Raw genomic sequence first — 26310 nt, 5'->3', positions numbered from 1 at the left:
CGACAACGACCTTGATGCTCCGATCTGCCAAAAAACTGGTAATCCAATTGCATAATTTTCCGGGAAGCCCATAGGAAGGAAGCTTCGAAAGAAGCGCTTTGTGCCACACGCGATCGAAGGCCTTCGCTATGTCCAGACTGGCTGCTAATGCCTCCCCTTTGCTCTCAACTGCTTCCGCCCATCTATGAGTAAGGTAAACTAGAAGATCACCGGCTGAGCGACCCCGACGGAAACCGTACTGGCGGTCGCTAATCAGCTGGTACTCCTCTAGGTACCGCAGGAGCTGGCAGTTTATAATGGACTCCATTACCTTGGAGAACAAGGAGGTGATGGCTATAGGCCTATAATTGGACGGGTCTGAGCGGTTGCCCTTTTTAGGGATCGGATGCACCAAAGCAGTCTTCCAGGAGTTCGGGACGACGCCGAATGCATAGGATTGCCGGAAAAGACGCGTTAAGACCGGCGCCAACTCGGGAGCACAAGTCCGTAGCACGATTGGAGGGATGCCATCGGGTCCACTCGACTTATGAATATCCAAGGAAAGAAGTGCTTTACGAACTGCACTTTGCCGGAATTTAACCTCCGGCATCGTGGTATCACACCGCGGGATTGTTGGTGGTGACTTTCCTCGGTCATCCAGAGTCGAGTTCGCTGCGAAGAGAGAGCCTAAAAGATCAGCCTTCTCCTTCGCTGTATGGGCCAATGACTCACCGTCCTTGTGCAGAGATGGTAAGGAAGGCTGACAGAAATTCCCTAAGACAGCCTTGGCGAGAGACCAGAACGCACGTGTTCCTGAAGGGAGGCGCACCAGTCTCTCGCCAATTCTGCCAATGTACTCCGTCTTCGCCTTAGCAATCACGTTTTTGAAGGACCTAGAGGCAGAGTTATATTCCTTTCTGATTGCGCTGGTATTTACATCACGAGACGCTGATGCGTTAGCCCAGTCTTGGTAGCGTTCCCATTTTCTGCGTGAAGCCGTTTTGCAGAAACGACCAAACCAGGGCTGGGACTTGCCACCGATGGGGACCGCAGAATACGGAATGAATAGTTCCATACCCTGAAGTACCACATCGGCAACAGAGTCAGCAACAAAACTCGGATCATCCGGCGAGAAACAAACCTGCCCCCATGGGTAGGATGCAAAGAAGGACCGCATCCCATCCCAATCTGCTGACCTGTAGTGCCATATGACACTAAATTATATGGCCTGAAACAATTACTATTTTTATATTAGCAGTGGCGGTTGTATTTTTTTTTGTATTATTACAAAATTTTATTAATATGTAGTTCCTGATAAATATTTTACTAATGATTTTAAAACCCTCGACTAGTTAGTCTACATTGTCCTGAATTAAAAAATAAAACATTTGTACGAGGCTTTACTGGTAAATAATGGCCGCTCCCACACATCGTAACAACTTTAAGACGGCCGGTCAGTCTGTTCGAAAATGGCAAGTTGATTGATTAATCCATTATGCCAATTAAAAGAGTCCTTGGCTGTTTAGATACAGGTAGCCTTAGTTTTTACATTAGCAATGATTATCTCATTTACATATAAATTAATCTGTACTTAAAAGAAAAATTTTGACAGCTGTCAAACGGAAAATCAGTATAAGGGTTATAAATTACAGATAATAAATTAAACTCTTCAAATTATAAATGTTGCTTTGAAAATGTAATAAATAGCATCCTGTTTAGAATAATTTTAAAAACAAATTGATTAAAATGATTGATTTATTTAATTACCAATTATTATTTGTTAAGGATTTTAGAGAAAACCAAAGAAGTTTCACTATGTTGCAATATTGCGATTTCGATATTATCACGCAATAACACCTAAATATAATGAAGTATCTACGAGTAGAAGCTATCGTAAATCGATTAATAAGAACCTAACATATGAGAAAACTAGTACTCGTAAGAGAAACTCAGCGTAATGATAGTTTATGTATAATTAATGATCAACATAATGATTATGTTGACGATGTTGATAAAAATACAGAAATGTTTTTAGGACAGTCAGACATAATTGCATTCCATAATTTATTTATTTTTCGCTTATTATAATAGCAACCGACCCGACTTCGTGCATCTAATATCGTGGCCATTCTTTAGAACTGTTCTTTGAACCGCAATTTACTTTTCAAATTTTCTTATAACTATCGATTGCCACAGCGCACGCCATGTAAGCTCTTAAATGGCACGAAATACTAACTTCATAATAAATTTACCCAAATTGCACTCTGTATTAAACTATATACGTCACTAATCTTTTTTAATGAATCTATCGATTAGGGAAAAATAGTAAATTTATGAAATTGTACCTGAGATTAGTCCAAATATAAACGATGCACGCGACTGAGGGACTATACTATAGACTATACTAATAAATGCGAAACTAACTCTGTCTGTCTGTCTCTTAAGATTTCACGATACCACAGAACCGAACTTGATGAATTTTGTTTTAAGTAAGTAAACTTGAACTCCAAGGAATGACATACGCTCCTATTATACATAAATCCTACGAAATAAGTCCCCCCCCCATTTTTCTAACTATTTATAGTAGGTATATTTTTTTAGTTTAGAGTTCAGAGGTTTATTTTTTCAGTGTAAGTGAGAAAGCAGTTTAACGATAAGTATTCGGGGATAAAAATCTTACGGTCGTTTAAGTTTTTTTTTATTACATAAATTGTAATATAGTAAGGGGAACAGATTATAATGAGGTTCTTATTTTTAGAGATAAATTATAATGGATGGTTTTGTGACAGCCCATTGGGTAACTACCCATTTGTCAGAAACTCTACGAACGCCAGAACATTGTATTATATGTTCTGTTATGTATTTTATCTTTATAGGGAATTATAGCCTTCACGGAACCCTTTTCTGGTATTAATAATTTAAAAAAAAATATTACTTAAGTGAATATTACTCTGTTAATTGAAATATTGGTTAACACGCGTACAAACTAATAAAATAGGTACGTCAAAGAGAAAATGTTTTCGCTTGGCTTTCTATGCAAAGATGAAAAGCTATTAAAGTCATATTAAAACTTCGAACACAGCTTCAATTGATGTTCGAAATAAAGATAAACTACAGATATATTATCTTTTAAAGATAAGGCACAGTAATTAAAAGTTTCTTTAATATGATTTTATTGTAGTTATTAACCACTCTTACACAAATTACAAAACAGTAATTCGAAGCGCTTTCCTTTTTACAATTTTTCTTTAAACATTTTGAAAAACTTACCTATAAAACACCTATATAATAAGTATTTAACATTAAAAAATAATATTCTTTGTATAACCATAAATAAAATTGAAAGCGATGACCAAGCTGAAAAACAATGAACAGGCTTAATCGATTTAATTTATTACGACTTTCCGCAGTTCAAAAGTCTTAAAGTTGGTGTCACTGCTGTCAGATTTGTATTTTTTATCAATATTTTAAAAAAAAAATGTGATAAATATATCTGATTTTATTATACAAGCAATGATCATTATTATATATTAGTAAAATAATATTACGTTATAATGATATAGTAAGAATATTATAAGAGAATAATTTCTGCAATTAAATACAGAGAAAGTTGGTGCTGTTGCGATAAAATTGAAGCTGTCATCCTCGCAGCAGTTTGAGTTTTGAGTTGAGTGCTGAGGCAACGTCAACGTTTTCACGCTATAAAGGTAAAGCACGATCTTAGTAAATTACATTTTAATGTGACCTAAAAGCTGGGTCAGATGGCTTGGTAGTTGAAACATGTGACTACTTATTAACGATTGGGACTTCAAATTCGGTCCCTAATGAGTCGGGTGAAATTCTTTCTAATTCGATAAAACTAATCCGCATTAGAGTATCGTTGTTTAAAAGACTCCAGACCTTCTTAAAATGAAATCTTTAGCCTACGGTTGAGAGGTCGTTACATTCCTTAACCACTTAATCAGCTATGTGTTTTTTTTAATTAACAAAACAAATTAGCGATTTGTCTTAGCGTATTAAAAAAAAGTACCTACGTATGATGAAAATTTTAACACGGATAAAACAGTAAGCAGCTCTTTAATGTTAACTATAATTATTTTAAAATAATTTACATTTTTTGTACAACGCAATAATATACAATGTTATTATGATCGAATTTATAACCTTTCTTTAGTTTATACATAATTAAATGCAAATAACAACACTATTTCTTGGATTAAAATTCGAATACTATCCATTATTCGTATCATATTTTGTAACGGCACTTAAAATGTCCTAGGTAATAAAAAAAATATTATAATGACAGGTGTCCTTTGTTGATAAACATAAAAACGATTTAAATTAGCTTGCACACGTGTATATTAATCGTGCAATGCGTATAAGCTTCGAGCGCAAAACATTTTGCTTTCTAAATATTTGTGAATCAACAGTTTGTGTAAATATCGGTCTTTCGAACACTGCACTGAACTTAGTCAACAATACGACCTTTGCTCACTTGAGTTTTAGGACGAACTTAATGCTATCAAATGCTATTATATTCTAAATATAACTAGTACTAAGAAATAACTTCCCAAGATGTTAAGTATATTTAAAATGAAATCGCTTTCGGATTATTTATTTATGCTGTATACTGTCTGTTTTCACTAATAAACTGGTTAATTTAGGAAGGTTAAGTATGAGTATAATATATTATATATTGAAAAATTGTGAAATACCTTCAAACAGTTACAAAGAAAAAATTGCAAAACAATGTTTGTATTCTAGTGTTACATTTACTAATCCGGGGTAGGACGCTAGTATTTAATTTAAAATGTATGTTTATATTTGTTGGTTAAATTATATAACAACTCTTTATTATACACAAAACCTCGAAGTTCGTTATTAGGGTACAGCTTTCAAAACTATACAAATTATATACTGTAAGGGTCATACTGGTTACGAAGATTGATGGTTGTACTTACAAAGTCTAGACATTAGTAGTAGCTTTAAAGTAATCTCAGCTGCTTTGAGCTTAAGTTGTTTTGTTGCCAGAACGGAGAAAAGTATTTTAAATAATTATGAGTAAACTAAAAGTGAAATTATTACGAAAAAAGTAAAGAAATATTTACATTATAGTAATTTTAAACCACTTATTAATGTAAATAAATAATATATGATTTTGTTTTAAGAAATTAGTTAAAATATTAATTTTTTTTTTAGCATTAGCAGCCTGTAAATGTCCCACTGCTGGGATAAAGGCCTCCTCTCCCTTTAATCAAAATATAAAAAAAAAAAAACTTAAACAGCTACAGGTCGCAGTAATACAGCAATGTATTCGAAAATGAAATGCAATCTACAAAAAAAGCAATGTATCCGGATTTTGCGTCACGTATGTCTAGTTGCGTGCAGTTTTAAATAATAATTTGTATATACATAATTGCACGCAACTCGGTACACGTGATCATAAATCCAATTAGAATGACAATATTACATTAAAATTTGGGTTATGTTCGTCCTAAATATTTATAACAATATTGCCAAGTGTATCTATGAACATAAAACATAAACGTACAAAAAATATATTTCCGTAATAATTTTAATAATGTAAACAGTACGCAGTTATATTTTCTCATATATGTAGATAAATGGTGATGGTACTCAAGTGTAGTTGTACACATTTGTTTAATACGTAAATACTATTTAATGTACGAAAATCAAGTAAGGGAAATGGAAGGGATGGTACATAAATTTGTAATATCGCCGGTTTATTTACCTACTCTACTAATGACCGTGACCGCAATGGAAAACTGAAAATGAGAACACTATGTGATAGGATTAAAGTTTATGACAGTATGCTACGTATTTAGAGCAATCATAAAGGTTAAGAGCCGACTCCAACAATGTCATATTATTACAATAATACTTTGTTCACGTAGCCTTTAATAAGTATATTTGATTAGTTAATTAACGAGTTTGTCAAATATTCTTAATATTCTTTATCTAATTATCAATAAAATGTTTATTATTAACAACTAAATATCTTCAGCGATATTTTTTGTGGTGTAAGCTATTGGTACTGTTTCGCATTACGCAAACACTGATGTCATCTTACTAGAATTGTAACTATTTCTAAAATTAATAATAAAAATAATTACTTTAAAGAATTATATAAATCAATAGTGTGAAATTATTGCTTATTCCAGAAACACAAAGATTTACGATAAACTATTATACTCGTATATTAATTCTCTGACTTTACATTTTTAGCGACGTGGTTTTACGTGTGATGTGCCATTGTGTATAGATTATATACACACAGTTATAATAAAGTATGAAGAAATACATCTGTAATATATAAGAGAGGCAAACCCTCCTCTCCCTTTAAGGTGGTCCATTGCGTGTTTTAGACACACATATGGCAGAACGTCTTCGAACACTTGCATGTTTCCTAGCAATGTATTCCTTCACCACCTACCACGATACGTATTATAATCATAAATTAAGCATATAAAACTCATCAGTGCTTACCCACTGCCTCATGTAGACTCTACATTTGTAATGTTTGATTATAAATATAATTTTTAAACAGAATATAATTTATAAACGCTTGCCGGTTCCTTGTTTAAAATAAAAATGCGTTTGTTTATTTCTATAAGGTCTGCTCTCTAAACTTGTCGATGAAATGAGAAATATTTAAAACTTGTTTAAAAGATATTTGCTGTTTAAATATTTAACGTTCGTGTGCTTTGAACCTAACTTCTCATACACGCTTCCAAAATTTAATTGGTTATTCTAAAGTAATATATTTTTCTTTTTTACATAAGTATTTATATTTTGAAATCGTATATTTCTTTTATATTATAATTATTGTATTGTGTCATCATTGAACCTTAATACTTAACACATTTATGTTTATTATTTTGTATAAATAACCTATTTTGTAATTGTTATAGTTAAATATCTGTCACTTTTTCTAAGGCAGTAGATTCCTTCATGAAGGCGCGCTCCATATAAAATTATCGACGTTTTAATAAATTATACTCAACAAATTTAATCTAATTTGTATTATTTTGTTTCGTCAAGTCTGTAGTTTTCCCATGCACACCAAGACATATTATAAGCACTAAGCATCCCTCACTCACACTAATGCACTCGGATAACAATTTAACGTGGTGTATAACTTATTGTATATGCCGACTTGAGCAATTAAGTTTATAAAAATATCTTGTCGCCGTTTTAGTTAAAAGATTTGTATAAACCCTTTACGCATATCGAAAAAAAATATCGGAAAAATATCCCCAATATTTTCACATATCACCTAAGTGTCCAAGTGACTCATAGCCTACGAATTACAATCATCGCATACACGGTACATCGTATTCGCAATGGGTTCTGGTCTATAATTATAAGGCACGGGATAGAGCGGCGCGGGCGCGTTGTATAAATAGTCGCGCGCGCATGTCCGCTCGCGCACGCCAAATTGGGAAACGGCAATGGCCGATAGTGAATCAATAAATGTGGAACTTTACGGATACATTTTCGAGTAATTTTATAATAAAAATACGTGATTAATTTAAATTTAACACACATTGAGAGTAGAGATGACCTAACTGATCTAGTGGATGGATCACGTCATCTCAATCGAATGTCGTATTAAAATCCGAGCATTTATTTATCACAGAGTACATGGTGAAAGAAAATATGGTTATACAGCCAGGTGGAATTCACAGCTTCGTGATAATTAATAAGGTGAATTCAGCCTATACTGGGAAATTTTGGTGACATGAGCTTTGAAATCTATTTCTTAACTGGAGTTAAGTCTAATGTCCCGGAGTAGTAGGAACATTTGTTTTGTTGTTGTTGTATTGTTACAAAAAGGGTATCTGATTTTGCATGAAATCGATTCCTTGGTAATATTTAATATAATAATAATGATTTCCTTAATCCGAGACTCAACGCTTGGTTCTATAAGTGGCGCTGTCTCATTCAGCAGGCTTAGAAGAGCCTACGCATGTGTTTTTATTTATTTATTTATTGATAAAGTTACACCATTAACTTATTACTAAGCTCTTAAAATTAACAACAGGTGTTAACAACATTAGTTAGTAGTGTAATAAGTACAAGTATACCCCTTACTACTAGAATTAAAAAAAAAATTGTAACTAAAAAGTTATAGTTTGTCTGTAAGTAAATTTAAACTCTAATCTAATCAGTTATTTATTCTTATTAGTAGAATAAGGCAAGGCACGTAGTTGATATGAAAAATGTTAGTGATAATTGGTAATTTTAAAATTTTAATGATATAAAATATTAGTAGTCACCCGCACCTTCGTTCGCCTTTAACGGTTTTTATCCAAACCAATTTTATCAAATTCGGTTCAGTGGTTTATCGGTGAAAGTGTAACAGACAGACAAACAGACTGACAGAGCTACATTTATAATATAGTATTAATAAAATCTAAAGTGCTCGTAAGAACCTACTAAAATAAGGAATAATTTTATTTGGTCCAGTTAAAGAGGAAGTGGGGCAAGATATACATCTCACAGTACGGACGGATAGCTTGGCTCAATATGTATCATAAGCCCATAAGTAGGTACCACCCGTTCATCAGATATTCTACCGTCAAAGAGCAATACATAGTTTAGTTGTGTTCCGATTTGAAGGGTGAGTGAGTCGGTGTAACTACTGGCACAAGGGACATGACATCTTAGCTCCCAAGGTTGGTGGCGCATTAGTGTGATAAAATTTACAGTGCCAATGTCTATGGGCGGTGGTGACCACTTACCATCAGATCGCCCATTTGCCCGGCCATAAAAAATACCTTCATGAAATAAAACCCCGATATAATATACCGCTATTGTTTACTGAATTTTAAAAAGAAGTCGAACTTAATAAATTCATTTTCAAGTTTCGCTTTCCTTCCCGATTTACATATTCCATTATCATTAAGAAAGGTGTATTATGTAAAACATCTTCGAAACGTGTACTGACTTTAGGCATTTATAAAATTATTATACCTATAAATACGGATAAATAAATGTCTGGATCATAAGGATCTATTATGTTATATATATATATAAACTTGAACACATAATCTTTGCCTAATTCTATAAAGTAATGTACAATTTATTTAACAACTAGTTGTCGCCTACGGCTTCGCTCGCGTTTTAGGGGTTGAACGTCAGGTATTTATCATATAATAAAAGTTGCCGAGATGGCCCAGTGGTAAGAACGCGTGCATCTTAACCGATGATTTCGGGTTCAAGCCCAGGCACCACTGAATTTTCATGTGCTTAATTTGTGTTTATAATTCATCTCGTGCTCGGCGGTGAAGGAAAACATCGTGAGGAAACCAGCATGTGTCTAATTTCAACGAAATTCTGCTACATGTGTATCCACCAACCCGCATTGGAGCAGCGTGGTGGAATATGCTCCCAACCTTCTCCTCAGAGGGAAAGGACGCCTTAGCCCGGCAGTGGGAAATTTACAGGCTGCTAATGTAAAAAGTAGCCTATGTCCTTCCTTGTAGTTCAGCCTTACTTGATAGCAAATTTCATCAAATTCAGTACTGTGCTTTAGTTAGATAGACAGAAAGAGTTACATACTTTTGCATTTATAATATTAATATAGACGTAAAAGAATGTGTTACTAAGGAAACTAAAAAACATAAATTTAAGTACTCTTCTTTATTTATTAGAATTACACGTGTGTGTACATATACTGTTTATTCGTAATTTAGGTCGTATTAAAGTAAATTTCAAATACGTTGAAGTCACGTTATTAATAGTTATTCTATTTATACTTATTATGTAGAAATCGCTCGTGTGTCTCCTCTCTATTGTCAATAATATTTACTTAATTTTTAAATACTATTACTGTGAATACAACACGTGTCTTTTAGAATATGATCATATTTAATCAATTTAAAGACATAGATAATTAATAAAAAAAAAAATGCTTCTTGACACAGTATATTATCGGACATACGTTTTGTATTGAATTTTAATCTTTAAGATTAAATACACGAAGTATAACTTTCGATTTCCATCTTATTTCACAGACTTTGATCAAATTAAATCAAAATATATTTTATTCAAGTAAGCTTTTACAAGAACTTTTGAATCGTAATTTAACAGTCTATATTAAGTAGAGCTACCATTGGTTCGGAATGTATATTCTACCGAGAAGAAAAAGCAAGAGACTCAGTAGTTACCCTTTTTCAACATCTAAAAATACAGTCATGTTAGTTAAATACAATTATATATGTATGTTATGTCTCCTGCCTGGAAGTCAACAAGCATTAACTCCATTTGTTTTATATAATGAAAGTTGTCCGTCTTAAAGTCTGAAGGTCTCGAGGACTCACATTGTTTCATGTATATGAAGGTCATCAGAACATAACCTTCTTCAATGTCATTGTTGTGTGTCCGATTTATCGTTTTTATTCCCATAAAACTGTAAGTGTTCAACGGTCGTCAATATCGTCAATATAATTTACTTAACATTCGGCTCGTATTCGGGAGCCGATACTTTCTGTTTTATTGGACACGCAATATTATGAATTTGCAACTTATTGAATATTGGAATACTAGTTTTTTTTTTAAAATTAATATTTGCAATGGAATCAAGCGGAAAGGTTGGATATTGGTAAGTAGATAATGAAAGAATTATACATATTGCTATTGTGGCAACATTGAGTTTACGGTGTTGTCTCTTTTTCCTTGATACACTGGCTCGTTCAATCTTACAAGCGACGTACAAAAATACAAGTACATATTACTGATAACATACGTATAATAATTACTGAGTATGTAGGACTTTTACAGAGCTTGAAGAAGGTCCAGTCATCGATACAGGTAGTTGTACTGCTTTTAATTTATATTTTTAAATTTGCAAAGTGTATCAGAAGTCCCTAGTCCGATGTGAATATTTTTTTATTCGCGTTTAATAATCCATTTATTGCGGAAAGTTTGGTATAACACCGCGCTACCGCAAAGAGCGGCGCAATGACCATTGAAGTCTAGCAGTATGTCAAATTGTATGAAACATGTACTATACAAATTTAATACGGATGAAGCTGTGGAAAGTTCAGAGGTATAAAATAAAAAGTATGATGTCACATTCTAATAAAATATATAAAATTCTTTTGAAATTTAGCTTACATAAAAACCTGCAATACTTAATTTGCTTTTGGGATTATTCATTGTATATAGCGATATAATCATTTATATATCATTAAAATACTTCATTTTCATGATATTTTGGATTATTTGTTTGATTATTTGATACATTCATTATATTATTATATTCATCATTCATATTTGAATGTATGAAGCCGAGATGGCTCAGCTGTTTAAAAGTGTGAATTGTGAGCTTAGTTAGTTCACTAAGTTTTAATGTCTTAGAAAATGAATACATTTCATCTTTGAATAAAATAAAATAAAGTCAATAACGTTTGAGACGTCGACTTTACAAAATGGACATACATATGTAAATCTCAGCTATGAAGAATACGATCAAGAAACACAACATAATTGAGAAGTCTGTTTTAAGACCATGTGAAAGTTTACATCTGGACATGTATTTGTAATTATATTCATTTCTCAGTTTTATAGTTTTAAACAATCGCTTGACAGAGCGACGTAGTAAAAAATCGTGTAATTTCATTCGTTTTAATTCAATTCGTTTTATATCTACTAGATACCATTCGTTCGATGAACTTTAAAGACGAACACGATGTATCCAATATCGAGTGTGCTTCATAATTCATTCGTTATGTTCCTGCTAGTAACCGTAGCGGGATAGCGAGTGTGGAATCATAATTATCGCTTTACAACATATTTAGTACTTCATTTTACGAGGGAATGATAATTATGACGTTTGAATATCGAACGCTGTTCGTAGTTTTTTTTTTTTTATTTCTATGGGCGTAGAAAATTATTGAGTGTAACAATTTTATTGTATTGAAGTATTTAATGTTATGTTACAGATTTATTTTCACGTTTGTGCTGTACTTATTTAAATTTTCTAAATAGTCTAACACTCTTATTACAACTAACGATTAATTTATAAATTGTTTGTTACAAAACTATGACTATCTTATTTTTGATTTATCATAAACGTGGTCGATTCGGTTAATTTTTTTAATCTATGATTCGTCTAAATGTCATAAATCTCTGTTGATGGGAGCTTGACGGGAGTAGCAGCAAGGCGAACTAAATTTTGGACAAATCAATGCGGGCTAAAACTTTACTCAAACAAAGCCATGAAATATATGTTTCATATATTTCAACTATAATTCTGTTTTATTTTATTACGTCAGTAAGCGTTTTTTTAATTTATTAGTATAATGGTTGATTAATACAAAAATAGATAAAATTTATATTTACACAGTCAAAAAACTTAGTAAAAATTACATTTAAAATTTTAATTGATAAGATTTTAATATCTTTTATTAAAAATAACAAGTGAAACCATCCGCAGCCGTTATTTTCCATATACTTACTAAAAATAAAATTAAATAAAACCTCCGAAACGCATCTTTTGTCATAAGTTATATTGGTTCAGTATTTTTCTTTACGTAATACGAAGTATGAAGTCTCCTAATTTATTAATAAATAATAATACCTTCAATTTAAATATATATCATTTTATTATACATATATAAGGAATTTTAATTTAAATACATATAATTATTATTGAGTTATTTAAAGGATACAATTTGCATAGATTATACGTGTTGCGACCTATACACCTATTTACGCTCGTTATGGGAGAACTAGATCGAATCAAATTCAACCCGATCAACAAATTGTGTAAATATAAACAAGCAGGCTAAATCTACATTGCTAATTAACACAGCAAGAGTCACTGTGTCGAGAACTGATATCATTATTTAGATATATGAATTTAATATTTAAACATCAAAAATGTTAGGACATTTTAGCATTTAAAATATTATAATAATTCGTACTTTGTACACAATTAATGCTTGTAAAACTACTAAGTAAATAATGAAATAGGTTAGTAATAGACTACATTCCACTTGTTAAAAATATCTAATAATTGTCAGTTCTGATAGCGAATCATTCGTCAAAGGAAAAATTTTCTAAGATTACATTAAATACTCAACGTCTGAGCTCTGTAGCAATATCAAATTTAGCCTCTATCCGTCTCATTCTCACGTACTATTTACGTGTCCAATTGAACATCCGTCCCTTTCTGTTAAGCAAAAAGCAACATAAGGCTCTGGTGTTATGGTTTCAGGAGTTTCAAACCAGCTGAGCGTTCCCGACGCGTCGCCATGGTAACCATTGATCGAGCGCCATTTTGAATGCAGTCTGCGTCTATTGACCATCAAATGTGTGTGAAAAGTGTAAACTATGACAATTATATTTTTGATTGATTAAGATAATAAGCCTTTTGTAGTTGTTCTATTGATTTACTTTAGAGATTCTCTAATTTTTGACAAAAATCAAATGGAAATTATCAATAAACGATTTTTTTAATTATATCGTTTTATAAAATATAATTTGACGAACACTATGTCCTATACTAACCAATATAAATATGAAGTCAGTTATTTGTTTAATCAAATATTTCTCTAACCAGAACCTAATATCATTCATAATTTAATATTAATAAAATGAAAATGGCCCATTTTAAAGCACAAACAAAATGAAATATTACCTTTACAATGTGGAATCTGAACGCAGAGAAAAGGCGTTGTTTAGCGCGTGCTACACGAGTAAACAATTACATAATGTATCTCCCGCCCTGCATAATTGAATAATAATATTTTTAGTTATAGCATGTAGTTATACTTTTAAAATAAACGATATCTTAATTGTAGTGTGCTTGATTAGTTGATTTTGTAATAACCAATATTGTTCAATGGTTAGAACACAAAGTGAATCTTAACTGGCGATTACGTATTCAAGCTCGGACAAAAACGATTTTTTGAGTACATAATTTGTACTTATGTACTTACAGTGGTGAATTAAACATCGTATGAAAACTTCATGTTGCACTAAAAGAGAGGGGGCCTTAGCTCTGCAGTGGAACGTGTTGAATTGTATTTAGGTGTAAAAAAACAAGCTTAAAATGAATTCAAAAGTGACAAAGTTTCTCGTCAATAAATCAGCAACGTAATGGAATGTCTATGGGCAGATATGACAGCTCAGGTGACCCATTTGCATGTTGACTTTAAGTATTATCCATAATAAGATTTAAATAAGTATATTATGGCTTTATTCTATAGGTTTGTCACGTCTTTATGTTATAAATTATTTAAACATTCTCTGAACTGATTCGCCCCGACTTCTTACAGAAAAAGTATAAGGTCCACCTTCTTTAAAATAATGAAATGCAAATATTGTTTTATAATCCGTGCTAATACTACTTTTTCTTTATGACGTCGGTAGGTGGACGGTCAAGTGGGCCACCAAATGGTAAGTGGTCACCACTGCCCATAGACATTAGCGCCGTATAAAATTTAAACCATTTTTACATAACCAACGCGCCACCAATCTTGGGGACTGAGTTGTTACGTCCCCTGATATTTAAAAAAAAACCTAGTTATTAAACCCAGTAATGATTAGTGTGATTGACATACTAAAACATATAAACAATGTCTTACATTTTAAAATAGTATCGCTAACTAGTTGTGTAGGGGGTAACTATATATACGGCCTCAAACAAAGCCCTACTATTAATATGTGCCTTTACTTACTACTTTATATTTATTAAATAAGATATAATCTATAAGTCGGCAATTCTCTTGATAGTCTAATTGCAAAAGGTATTAAAATCAGCCTTAAATAGAAAGCTATAACACTATTTAGAATTGAGTTCATAGAAAAGACATTCTCGTATAGTTCAATTACTTATTGTTTAATGAATTCCCATAGTATGCAATGGACATGTGCTTCGTCCAAAGCGCTGCATTACTGCGGCAAAAACTGGACAGAGGAATATTTACGTTGTATGTATTCAATTAAGGTTTAAATTCAAGTGCATATCTCAAATTGCATCTGCGAATGACTCTGAATACTTGAGTATAATGTTGTTAGTTAAATTGAGTTTATTATTAAAGTGATCACTCGTTGAAAGCGTTTCTATTAAGCTAGAGTTCATTTTATAAGATTAGTTTGGATAACATACATTTTAAAAACTTTTTGTAAGCAGTGTTCATTTTAATAAACTAATTAAATCATTATGTTGCTATTTAATGTTTAATGTAAAAATTCTTAAACATAAAAACTGCACTTGCTTTATTGATTCTGAAGGTTTGTTTGGCTTTGCTTATCTGCTTAAAAATGAGGAGGAGATGTTGCTGATGGCTGTGAATAGTTAAATTATAACAAATGCTAATAATATTAGAGCTTTGGTACTGTAACAACAGGAGTCCACAATTTATATTTTTAACAAAGTTATTACGATTCAACTACGACTATAAATTAATCTTCTATAATTTACCTAAGGCTGAGACTAAATTTGCGATTTCCAATAAAAGAATATTAAATGAATACACACAAAAGGTGCAATTTGTACCAGTCAATGTTTAAATAAATAATAATAAAAATACATATTTTATAGTATCAGTCTACAAATGTCATTGGGCTCATTCCTGCTGTATTGTATTGGTGGTAAAAGAGATTATTTTACGACGCTCCATTGCTCCATTGCAAATAGTGGATACATAAATGGCAGAATTGACACTTCAGCTTTCCTCGCGATGTTAATTATAAATACAAGTTAAATTTATTCAATAATCGCGCAATGTATTAGGTACAAATTGAAATTCTTGCTACTCTTATTGTAATAATGAGTTAGTAGCTTAACGCCTAGCGAGCTTTAAAGCCTCAAACAATAGACTATGAAATAAAATACAAGCGGGAGCCTCTGAAAGTCCCTTCAGACGACCTTTCAAGGCTTATTACCAATTTAGCGATAATGAAGCGAGGCATAAGACTAAAGTTATACTTAATTTCGTAAAGATTTCGTGAAAACTCTCATATTTTATAAAGTTTTAACCGCAAATTATTAAATACTTATATAAAAAGAGGAAACATTTCCCTTTGAGGATAAGTAAAAATATCCTTTCAAATTTTTCAAACAGCAACAAACAAAAGAAATGCTTTTAATAGTTTTAATCATCCATTCCAAATTTACTCGACTCTGCTTTTTTTGATTAAATGTGTAAATATAGATTATAAATATGAACTATTTAAATATCCTAATTTGGTTTGTCATTACATAATCTACTGCTAAAAATAAAAAAAATAATTAAATATGACGAAATGTTTTTGCAATCATGTTTATTCACGTATAAATTATGTCCCGTTAGCCTTCGATATAAGGACAATAATATAATTAAAGTACAATAATTAACGTAGGTGTTGGAATTTACTCTGCACAAACAGATGATATGAAATAAATGTTACCATTAAATAAAAAGATACAGAATAAAAATTCACAATAATTATAAGAACACCGAATTTTATAATCTATTTATAAAAATAAAAACAATTATTATTATACAAGAATGTAAACATCCGAGCGTACCTCGTAAGCATATATTTAAAAAAACGAAAAGTACCTACATTGTCGACACACGAGAAATTAAAAATTAAGCGATATCGAGTTCTCGTAAAAGGTCAACTTCACCCTACGCGAGATTACAGCATTCAAGTGATTTGTCGATCCCAACAGTGAAGCTATTGCTCAGACTCTACAATGTGTTTATCGACTCTAAAATTTTATTGTTTCTTTTGTTACCTACTAATTATAAATATATATCTTTATAAAAAGTTTTTTATTTTTTTTATTTTGGGCTGTACATATTAATGCCTTTGATCCTTCCCATGTCAGGTCAATTATTATAAGATATAAAACTGATATTTATTTAATGATTTAATTATTTATACTAATTTAAAGTAGTTCAATACTATAATGATTGTAAATCAAAAGTGCTTATATATAAAAAAACCTTCACGTTGAAATTAAATATTGATATTGTCTGTGTGTCTGTTAATATTCTCTTACCAATAATGAAAATAATGAATATTTTAAGTGTATCGTAATATTCTCTACGTCTTATTTGATAAAAACTATTCATTTTATGTATATGATAATTATTGAAGAACTGTGTTTATTCTTCATGTTCAAATCAAGTTTCATTAATAAACAAAACGATTAAGGCTTACAAATATAAAACGCGTTAATTGAAACCTAGTTGAGAATTATTTGCAAAGAAATGTTCCAGATTCAAAACTAATTTACTGCGGTAACTTCTTCTGAGCTTTTATGGAATATTAATGAAACCAATTGCGTAGTAAATTATATACATATTTAATCCGCTTTTCTGCTTGAGAAAAGCGAATATAGATGAACAATCTTGATAGGTTATGACGTCAATAGTTGACATCTACTTATATCAGCTACATCTATATATTGGTTTTGTTTAGGGGTTCATTAGTTTAACAATGCTGTCTTCTCTTTCGAATGTCAACATACGAATATTTTACTAAGGAAAGCTAAGGCCATATACTGCTACACAGTATTTCTCCGGAGTAAAGGGTATCTCTTCACCGATAATTACGTGCACTAAATAAAATATTAATTTTAAAATGTATATAGCAGTAACCCATTGATTTATAATATGATTTTTTTATATGGACGTGTCCCACGTTCTTTTTATAGGAAAACTAGCGAGCCGCCTCGGCTTTGCACGAGTGCAATGCTGCCACTAAATATACTACAGAATGTCTTACAATGTTCACAATTTTTCAGTCGTTACGCAGACAATACAAACCGCTTTGTCTCTGTGTTTTAAATCTGTAATATCTTCGAAAATATTCTTTCAAATTACATGCTGTAAAGGGGCCACATTGCTTTATATTAAATGAACAATGTATTTAAGGTACTTAATTGGATAAGGATTAATGCTGTATTACTTAAAATCGCTTCGAAAACAAGCCATTATTTATCGTAAAAAGTTAAGTATAAAAAATAGTTATTGTGGGTTAACCCTAAGAAATAGACATATACCATCGTTGACTTTTTTTAAAGACCTTTTTAAGGTGTACAATACTGTAATACATTATTTTGATCTATCTCGTAGGGTTGAGCATTTGTAATGTAAGCGCAAAAAATGCATTTATTTACGAAATCACTTTGGAAACTCTAAAATTATCAGCGTTTCTCTCCTATATTGTGCATGCATTATACATATAAGAGGAAGCTCTTTAATCAATCTATCTATTAAAAAAACCGCATCAAAATCCGTTGTGTAATTTTAAAGATCTAAGCATACATAGGAACAGACAGCGGTAAGCGATTTTGTTTCATACTATATAATAATGATAATGATAATGATTATCAAATTGTTCACACAGAGGTCAAAATACTATTTTTTCTGTATACGTGAGAACTGTGGGGAAATAACAGAATGGGTTTTTTCATAACATATGACATGGTGATAATTTTTAATGTTAAAAATAATCAAATTAAGTCAATATTAAAGTAGTTTTATAACGTTCATCTTAATGACAGGAAAAAGCGGATAAACTCGGTTTATTTAAATTAGTACTTGTCAAAAAAGGGACCACAGGTAAAGAGTATTTTAAGTCTACCTACTCAAAACCGTGGCAGGCCTTGGTGCATCCATCTAGACACTATGATTCTACCGTTTATTTAAAATTTGCATTGCAACGTATGCGGTGTTCTAGTTTGAATGGCGATTGTGGAATGTAATACACCATAATGGTCATAATAATTAGCATGGTACATACTACTCATGGATGACTGCGTACGACGAAGTGAGTTAATATTATACAAACAATGTCAGTGTCTTTGCGTGAAGTTAATAAATTATCATCAGCTAGTTTATTTACTCATAGATCTTCCTAAAATAACTAATTTTTTATATATATATTTACAAGGTTTTTTTTTTAAACAAAAAACTCTATTCATTCTTCTTATATAAAGTTTTTATCCATAATTTTTGTATGTACATTACACACAAACACGATTATCAAGTACAATTTGATGTTTCATTAAACAATTAACAAGTTTTAGCGTTCAAGTTTTCAAGGACATTTACTAAGACGTTCTGACGGATATTTACAAATAAGTACCTGTGATGTTTATTGTATTATTTAAACGCCGATTCATTCTCATTTCAATCAATGTAACAATGGTATATTATTTATTGATATCAGCTTGTTTTCATCTTAATATGTCTCGTACAAAGATACCGATTCTATTTATTACAATCTTTGAACTATTATGTCCTGTTTTAACTTGCTATCCTTTATAACCTCACATACGAGAAAGAGATAGCAATGTTTTATCCTGTCAGATAATTTTAGATTTTAAGTACGGTAGACGATACAGCAACTTTGGTGCAATACAATAAAGGCTAAATTTGTATACACAATCTCTGTGTTTTGGTATGTTGGTAAGGGTAAAATCTATATATGTATACTATGTACCTGTATTTACAATGCGTAACATGGCACAAGATTAATGAACTGATTAAAAATAATGTATTTTTTTTCAATTTAAACTTATTTCTTATAATAAACAAAGGTATACATTATTCATTAAATATGAGATACGCACAGGTTTGAAAAAGAATTGTTTATTGGAACTAGGTTCTTCTTCAGATATACGTCAAACCACTCAACAATTTCATCACAATTGAATGTACAGTTTAAAAAACATAGAGGACAAACATACAAACATTATTTTATTTTATATAGATTAAAGTGAAGACTTCCTGACCGAATTCAGGCCACAGCAGCCAATCTTAGGACCTTGCTAACGTTGGAGATAATAGTGTACTGGCGTGAGCGCAAACACTGCTCTCTTTATTTGCTCACTCTTAGAGGGGACGACCAGGCGACTCCACCGGATATAGATCAAATGTATATTGAAATACAAAGTGTTGTTATTCATTTTCAAAGGTTCCAACTACCTTGTAAAATGAAATAAATAAAGAATCTAAAGATTTATTTTACAGAATTTATTTCCATTTTTAAATTTATTTAGTTGTACTTGTTACTTATATTTGTATTGTTCCGACGGTGAGGAATATGATTTCTTTTTTTTTTAATTTATTTATTTTATATAAAAATAAAATAAAAATATAAATAAATTATAAAAATTCGTCGTCGTCGTATTGCTGTTTGGATGACATATGTCACCTGAGTAATCTTCGCGTCTTACGTATGTATGTTTTAATGAAAAGATTTCTTCATGAAATTATATAATAATAAGTATTTGTTGATCGTATTAAACTTCACATCGTTGGCAATTCTTTGTAGCATTTTATAAGTGTTGCGTAATGAAAAAATATTATATGTAATTCTATTCAAACTCACCCCATCGGGAAAACTACCTCCACCCGCATTGTTAACAATAATCATAGAATTAACTTAATTTTCCATAATAAAATACGCATTGGGCTTCAATTCACATACACGTATTAGGTTACATGGTATTACGTCATAAGCTAAACGGAATTCAAAACAAGACGAAGATCACAATTTTTGTCACTACCACGTTCAAAACTATTATCAACTTTTAATGAGATTAAAAATATTGAAACGCTCACGTACGCATGCGAGTTATATTACTCAATAGCGGCGTTAATTTCACAGCGTGTGATAAGACGCGTGCGACCGATAACAGCAGGTAGGGTGGGGGCAACGCCCGCTATCACTCGTTTTCATACTTCCTAGTTACATCCAAACTGCCGTAGTCCTCATTAATTACTTTATACATGTAGAGTATAATTTCGTTTATGACGTCATTTGACTTTTGATTGAAAAATAATTTTGTTGAAATAGAATGACGTATGTATATATTTAACCAAATTGTTTGATACTAGTGCTAGTGCTTGCCCAGTTGACCATTAATTTTATAAAATCATTTATGATTTAGCATGTTTAAATAAAAAAAAAATCTCCATTGCACGTGACATTGGCGAAATAATCTGTGCCCTCTTGGCACAAATAAAAGCCAGAATAAAAAAAAATCTCATGTAATTTTTTTTTAATTAATTATACTAAAGCTTGTCAATAGCTGCCAAAAAAAAAGCAAATCGGTTGACAAACAGAGTAAAAGAGTCTTTGCCTGTAGTTCTAAATATATATGGCTATCTGTGACACTCGTTTTTACTCTCAATTTGGTCAGTTCTCTGCACGTGATAAGTACTCGACATTTATTGTTCTCGTTTCGTTTTTATGTGGCCTATAACTTTTCCCAATAAGCGAGCTAACCAATAAAAAAAACGTACTTGTTGTTGTAGAGATTAGCATGTCCAACCGTACAAGCCAGCTTTATAATGAAAATATGGATTAATTTAAATCTAGTTTTTAAAACTAATCAATAAATATTAATTGTTTTTTGTACATGAGATATATAAAAAAAAAAAAAAAACGTAGATATCCCAGAAATAAATTTACCTATAAAAAGCGTAGCCATATTTATTTACGAATATATATATGCATTATGCATATCTCCAAATAACACCACTCTGTTATTTGGTAATAAGCAGTTTCGTTTCGTAAAAAAATTAAATTGAAGACCCCTGTTAATCAAAAACGGATGAAGCTAGAAGTTTAATAATTGGTCCAAAATATTTTTTAACAGATGTTCATAAATGATTAAATTATCCATACTAATATATATATATATATTTTTTTGTGATGCCTAACTGAAAATTAAGTACTAAACCAATGCACAAAAAATTATACCAGAATATACAGCATGTTTCGGAAGTTTGAATACATGATATCTGTATCTATAAAAAAATATATATTTGATTTCCATAAGAATTGTTTTTTTTTCTTACTTATTACATATATTCTATATAAATAATTTGCACTCGTATGAAGCCGAAGCGTTTCACTACAATCCAAATCCTTAGTAATATTATAAAGGCGAAAGTTTGCATGTATGCATGTTTTTTACTCTTGCACGAAAAAACAAATGAATGGATTTTAATTAAACTTTGAAATAATATGGGTACATGATTTATAAATATATTTTGTAAATATAAGACAGCCAAGCCCTAAAACGCGACGTAAATCGAGATCGAAAACTAGTTTATTACATAAATAGCTGCAATTAACAATTTCACCCCCTTTCAATTTAGACTATAGACGTGACAGCCGTGAATATCGTGCTCTTATAGAGATATAATTGACGTGCAAAGATATTAGTATTTAGGAAGCATTAGTGTCAGGTATCTTACAACCTTAGGAGGTGACTGGTTAATGACAAGCAGCCTATTCACCTCAATAAGCCAGTGTTAGTTAGACAGTCACATCTGAATACATTTTTGTTGTTCATTAATTATGTAGATACATGCGCCAGCGCAAGTAGGTCACCATCGCAAAGGTCAAGACACAATTAGCCGTTGTCCTTTTTGTAAGGTTTTCATTGGATTAGGCTTAGACTTATTATATTAGCGCTTAAGCGCTTTAGCTACTAAACACTAACTATACGAAGGTAGTAGCTAGCTGGTTATATTTAACTTAATTTGATTACGATTTTAGTTATTAGGAAATTCATTCGTTCTTGCGAACACCTTCATCACCATTCGTAAGATAATGAAAATGAATAATTCATGAATGATCATTGAAATGTATTCTACGCTTATGTTGCTTATGGATTCAAATTTGGGTAATTTTAACTGTCAAAGTCAAATTGTCATTTTGATTGTGGCAGTAAGTTATCCGACCACCCCTTTCGATAACTTTTGTTATTTTAAACGGCGATATTCTAAATGGCTCCGTTCCGGTTTAAAGGGCGAATGAACTGGTGTTTAAGCACAACGGATAAATCTAAGATTCCATTGTAGGTGGTGGTTGTAATACTATTATCTACATGCGAAGGTGACTTACCAGACGTTAGTGCATTTCGATCATCTTATCATCCATTATTTTAAATAAACAGACTCTGTGGTTAAATATTCCTCAAAATTAAATAGGACCTCAAAGTAAAATTTATTTATTAAAGATTAATATCAACATAAATTTACAACAGACGATGATATCGAGTAATATACACACATCAAGTGACGAATATCTCATCGTTTCACATTAAATTCACTGCTGAATAATTTTTTTAAATCCTTAAAATAATTAATATAAAAAAGCAAGCTTTATACAACATTTCGGGTATAGATTGCTGATAGTTGAACATTTATTTCGTCTCGAATCGGTTCATGCTTGCTATAAAAATGCATTCTCACCGAAACTGAACCAAAACATGTAAAATAATTTCTATGTCAAATCTGTATTGGCGTCTTTCTTGACATTTATGGCTTTATTATGTTGATTATATTTAACTAGTAGCATTCATATCACGTTGGTTTAATTTGAAAATCTATAATAGTTTCGTAGAAAAATGAAATTGAAGTCAGTAACCCCTGTTATTCAAAAACGAATGAAGCTAGAAGTTTAATAATTAATGATTTTTAACAACTAGCAACGTAATAAAGGCACCAATGTCAAAATAGATGCCAGGGCAGATATGTCATGGAAACCCAGTGCGACTCTTTCAACACCATAGGATGAAAGGAAGTAAATCTAATTCAGTTTACAAGTTAATCTACTCACAAACATTGTAAGTTAAATAAAATCTTGCAAAAATAGCATTTTCATTAATTATTTATTTCTCTGATATTTTAAGCTTCGTAACAAAGAGTTTTTAAGTAATTATTGAAAGCAAACCGCAAGCGAACATCAGTCATGCCGCCTGCAATACGCCACGGATGTTGTTATCGTATTGTCCTAATATGGTACGTATCTCCGCCGGCGACAACAAAGCTAAACGTTTCCTCTCCTAGGGGAAGTAATAAACTTATAATAGACGTCACTTTTGATATAAATAAATACACAGAAAACGTTTTGTTTGAGAGGTGACGTTATGTGCTTGGGACATGTTATCGTGGATAGTGTCTGATAGATTAACAAAATTGATTTGTGATTTTAATTTGCTTTCATGTAACATATGATTTGTTATTTGTCTTTAACCAGTGAATTTAAGCTTTTCTGTGGACTCATCTGGTTACATGTCACCAGTCATTTCAACGCAAATCGGCAATTATTTGTTTCGCTGCGTTTCGGCTTGAATTGGGCATATAGTCATTGCATAGAACGTGTACAAAATACATTTTTATTTTCAGTCATTCTATAAATAACAAGCAATAATAACCATAAATAACAATCTCATTATAATCAGATTTAAAATCATTGTTGATGCCTTTTTAACCATATGTCACCATAAAGAACTTATAAGGAAAACATTTGAAATGTCTGTACTTTTGGTGCGATAAATCAAGCTCAGTTTGGTAAGCCGAGGATTAACATATATTAAATAGTCGATAAATGTCACAATTTTGGAAAATGCAGATAAAAATTTACTCAGCTTTACATATCAATGCTATTGTCATTATAATGGTGATAGATCCTAACGCCTACCCAATAGTTTCTTTTTTATCGTATCGTAGGTTGACGGACAAATGGACCACCTGATTGTACGTCATGCCCATAGACATTGGCGATATATAACTTTTCATACATTGCCAATACGCTACTATGGCTCAAAATGGGAACTAAAATGTTGTGTCTGTAGTTACACTGGCTCACTCACCGTTAAAACCGGTAACAATTGTAAATATTGCTATTAGGCGATAGAATATCTGATGAGTAGGTGGAAGTAACTCTGACGGATTTAGACGAAGCCCTACCACCAAGTTATTCACTTATTTACTTATGTAATTTACCGTTAAAAATATTTTAATCATACCTAAATGTTTGGACGTTGCGTTTAGCTCACCTGTAACAAAAATAGACACAGTTAGTTTACATTTTCACACAAATATTATCTTAACTATAATTACGAGTATATTACATAATTTACCGTATCTAACATTTATCAATAATTGCCTACAACTATTTCATAAATAACGCACTATTATAACATTTGTTAAAACTCCGACCAATTATGCAAGGCATTTCTTAATTTTGATAATGTTTTTATAGGAAATATGACCAATTTATGATGACAAGATAAAGTCTTGTTCGATTGTATAAAAGAAAATTGTTACTTATTAAATAATTGTTCGAAATGGAGTGTCCATGTAGGTGGGCAGTCCTTTATACGATCATATTTTTTATAACACAGGTATGTTGTTTTATATATTATAATTTCTTATTATTTTTTTAAAAAAAAATTATTCTGATACATAATTATATTTTTGTTTCAGACTACAAATGTATTCTGCCAATTCGTAAAAATAGAGGAAAGACCAGCTTATTATGAAACGAAAGATGTCACGAAAAGAGATGTCTCAAAATATTTTAATCCATCTTCGAAAACGATAGCCGAAACATTTCTTACAAATATCCAAGACGATAGACCAAAAACGCTAAATGTAATATCACAGGTACCATCGTGCTATTCACAGGAACCTACACTTTTTGGTCAATCAGCTTTATCTGGTAATAACCCTAACGTGGTATTTGCACCTTCGTGTGCGACTTTACCGGAGCTCATATCTTGCAATGGAATAATTCCTCTAGAAAATTACGCAAACGCGAATCAACAATCTTCAGTCTACCAAATTTCGCAACCCACAAACGATTTGAATTATTGTCCTGTTACTTTAAAAATTAATCCCTCATCTATAATGTTACCAACAACAAACACTCAATCCGGAATTGGCGAATTTTTAAATGAAATAAGTCGAGGGGGCGTGTTTCAAGAGCCCTTTGTGATAAAAAATGGATATGAGGATGGCATCCCTGTAAATTTACAAATCAATATACCATCACAAAATACTCCAGCACCAAGAATTACTGTTGTTTCTGCTACACCAACGCCTGTAACTTCAGCGAATTCTGAATCAGTTATTCCTTTTCCTCAATTCGGGTATCCACCTCCACCAGCACCAATTGTAAGGAAGAAATCGCGATGTTGGAAAAATTTGCTACCAATATTATTACTGGCATTGTTAAGCGATCAAGGTTGCGGTAATGGATGTTGCTGTCCTTGCAATTGCTGTTGTAATTCGGATAGTCCTATTCCGATACCATACCCGATTCCAATACCCGTAAATAGTCCTATCATAAATAACCAAAAGTCTTCATGCTCCTCTCGTAAACGAGGGCATAGAGATAATGAAGACGATGACGATGAATGTAACTAAAAGAACAAATTTGTAAATATAATGAATAATAATTTATTTAATAAATTTTTTTTAGTAGTTGAATTTATTTTATTTTAAGCCGTAAACACAACATTTTTTTTTAACACCATAAGAAGAATTTAAT

General features: G+C 31.5%; 2 protein-coding genes across 2 annotated transcripts in view; one reads left to right on the top strand and one right to left on the bottom strand.

The window, feature by feature from the left end:
* Nucleotides 1-26310, bottom strand: part of LOC125075144 — a 110297-nt gene that overhangs the window by 34395 nt on the left and 49592 nt on the right. The window lies entirely within an intron of this gene.
* Nucleotides 25032-26245, top strand: LOC125075181. The gene is made up of 2 exons (XM_047686821.1): nucleotides 25032-25162; nucleotides 25245-26245. The coding sequence occupies exons 1-2, from the start codon at nucleotides 25106-25108 to the stop codon at nucleotides 26184-26186; spliced, it is 999 nt and encodes a 332-aa protein (XP_047542777.1). The 5' UTR covers nucleotides 25032-25105; the 3' UTR covers nucleotides 26187-26245.

The sequence above is a fragment of the Vanessa atalanta genome, chromosome 2 (genome assembly GCF_905147765.1).
Source record: "Vanessa atalanta chromosome 2, ilVanAtal1.2, whole genome shotgun sequence".
Taxonomy (NCBI): domain Eukaryota; kingdom Metazoa; phylum Arthropoda; class Insecta; order Lepidoptera; family Nymphalidae; genus Vanessa; species Vanessa atalanta.
Note: the sequence above shows the minus strand (reverse complement) of the source record. Positions and strands in the feature narration are given on the sequence as shown.

Excerpts from the sequence above, each read along its gene's own strand:
- LOC125075181 (XM_047686821.1), top strand. The coding sequence starts at position 25,106 with ATGGAGTGTCCATGTAGGTGGGCAGTCCTTTATACGATCATATTTTTT. Across the intron at positions 25,163-25,244 it reads TCATATTTTTTATAACACAG|ACTACAAATGTATTCTGCCA; the intron begins GTATGTTGTTTT and ends TTTTTGTTTCAG.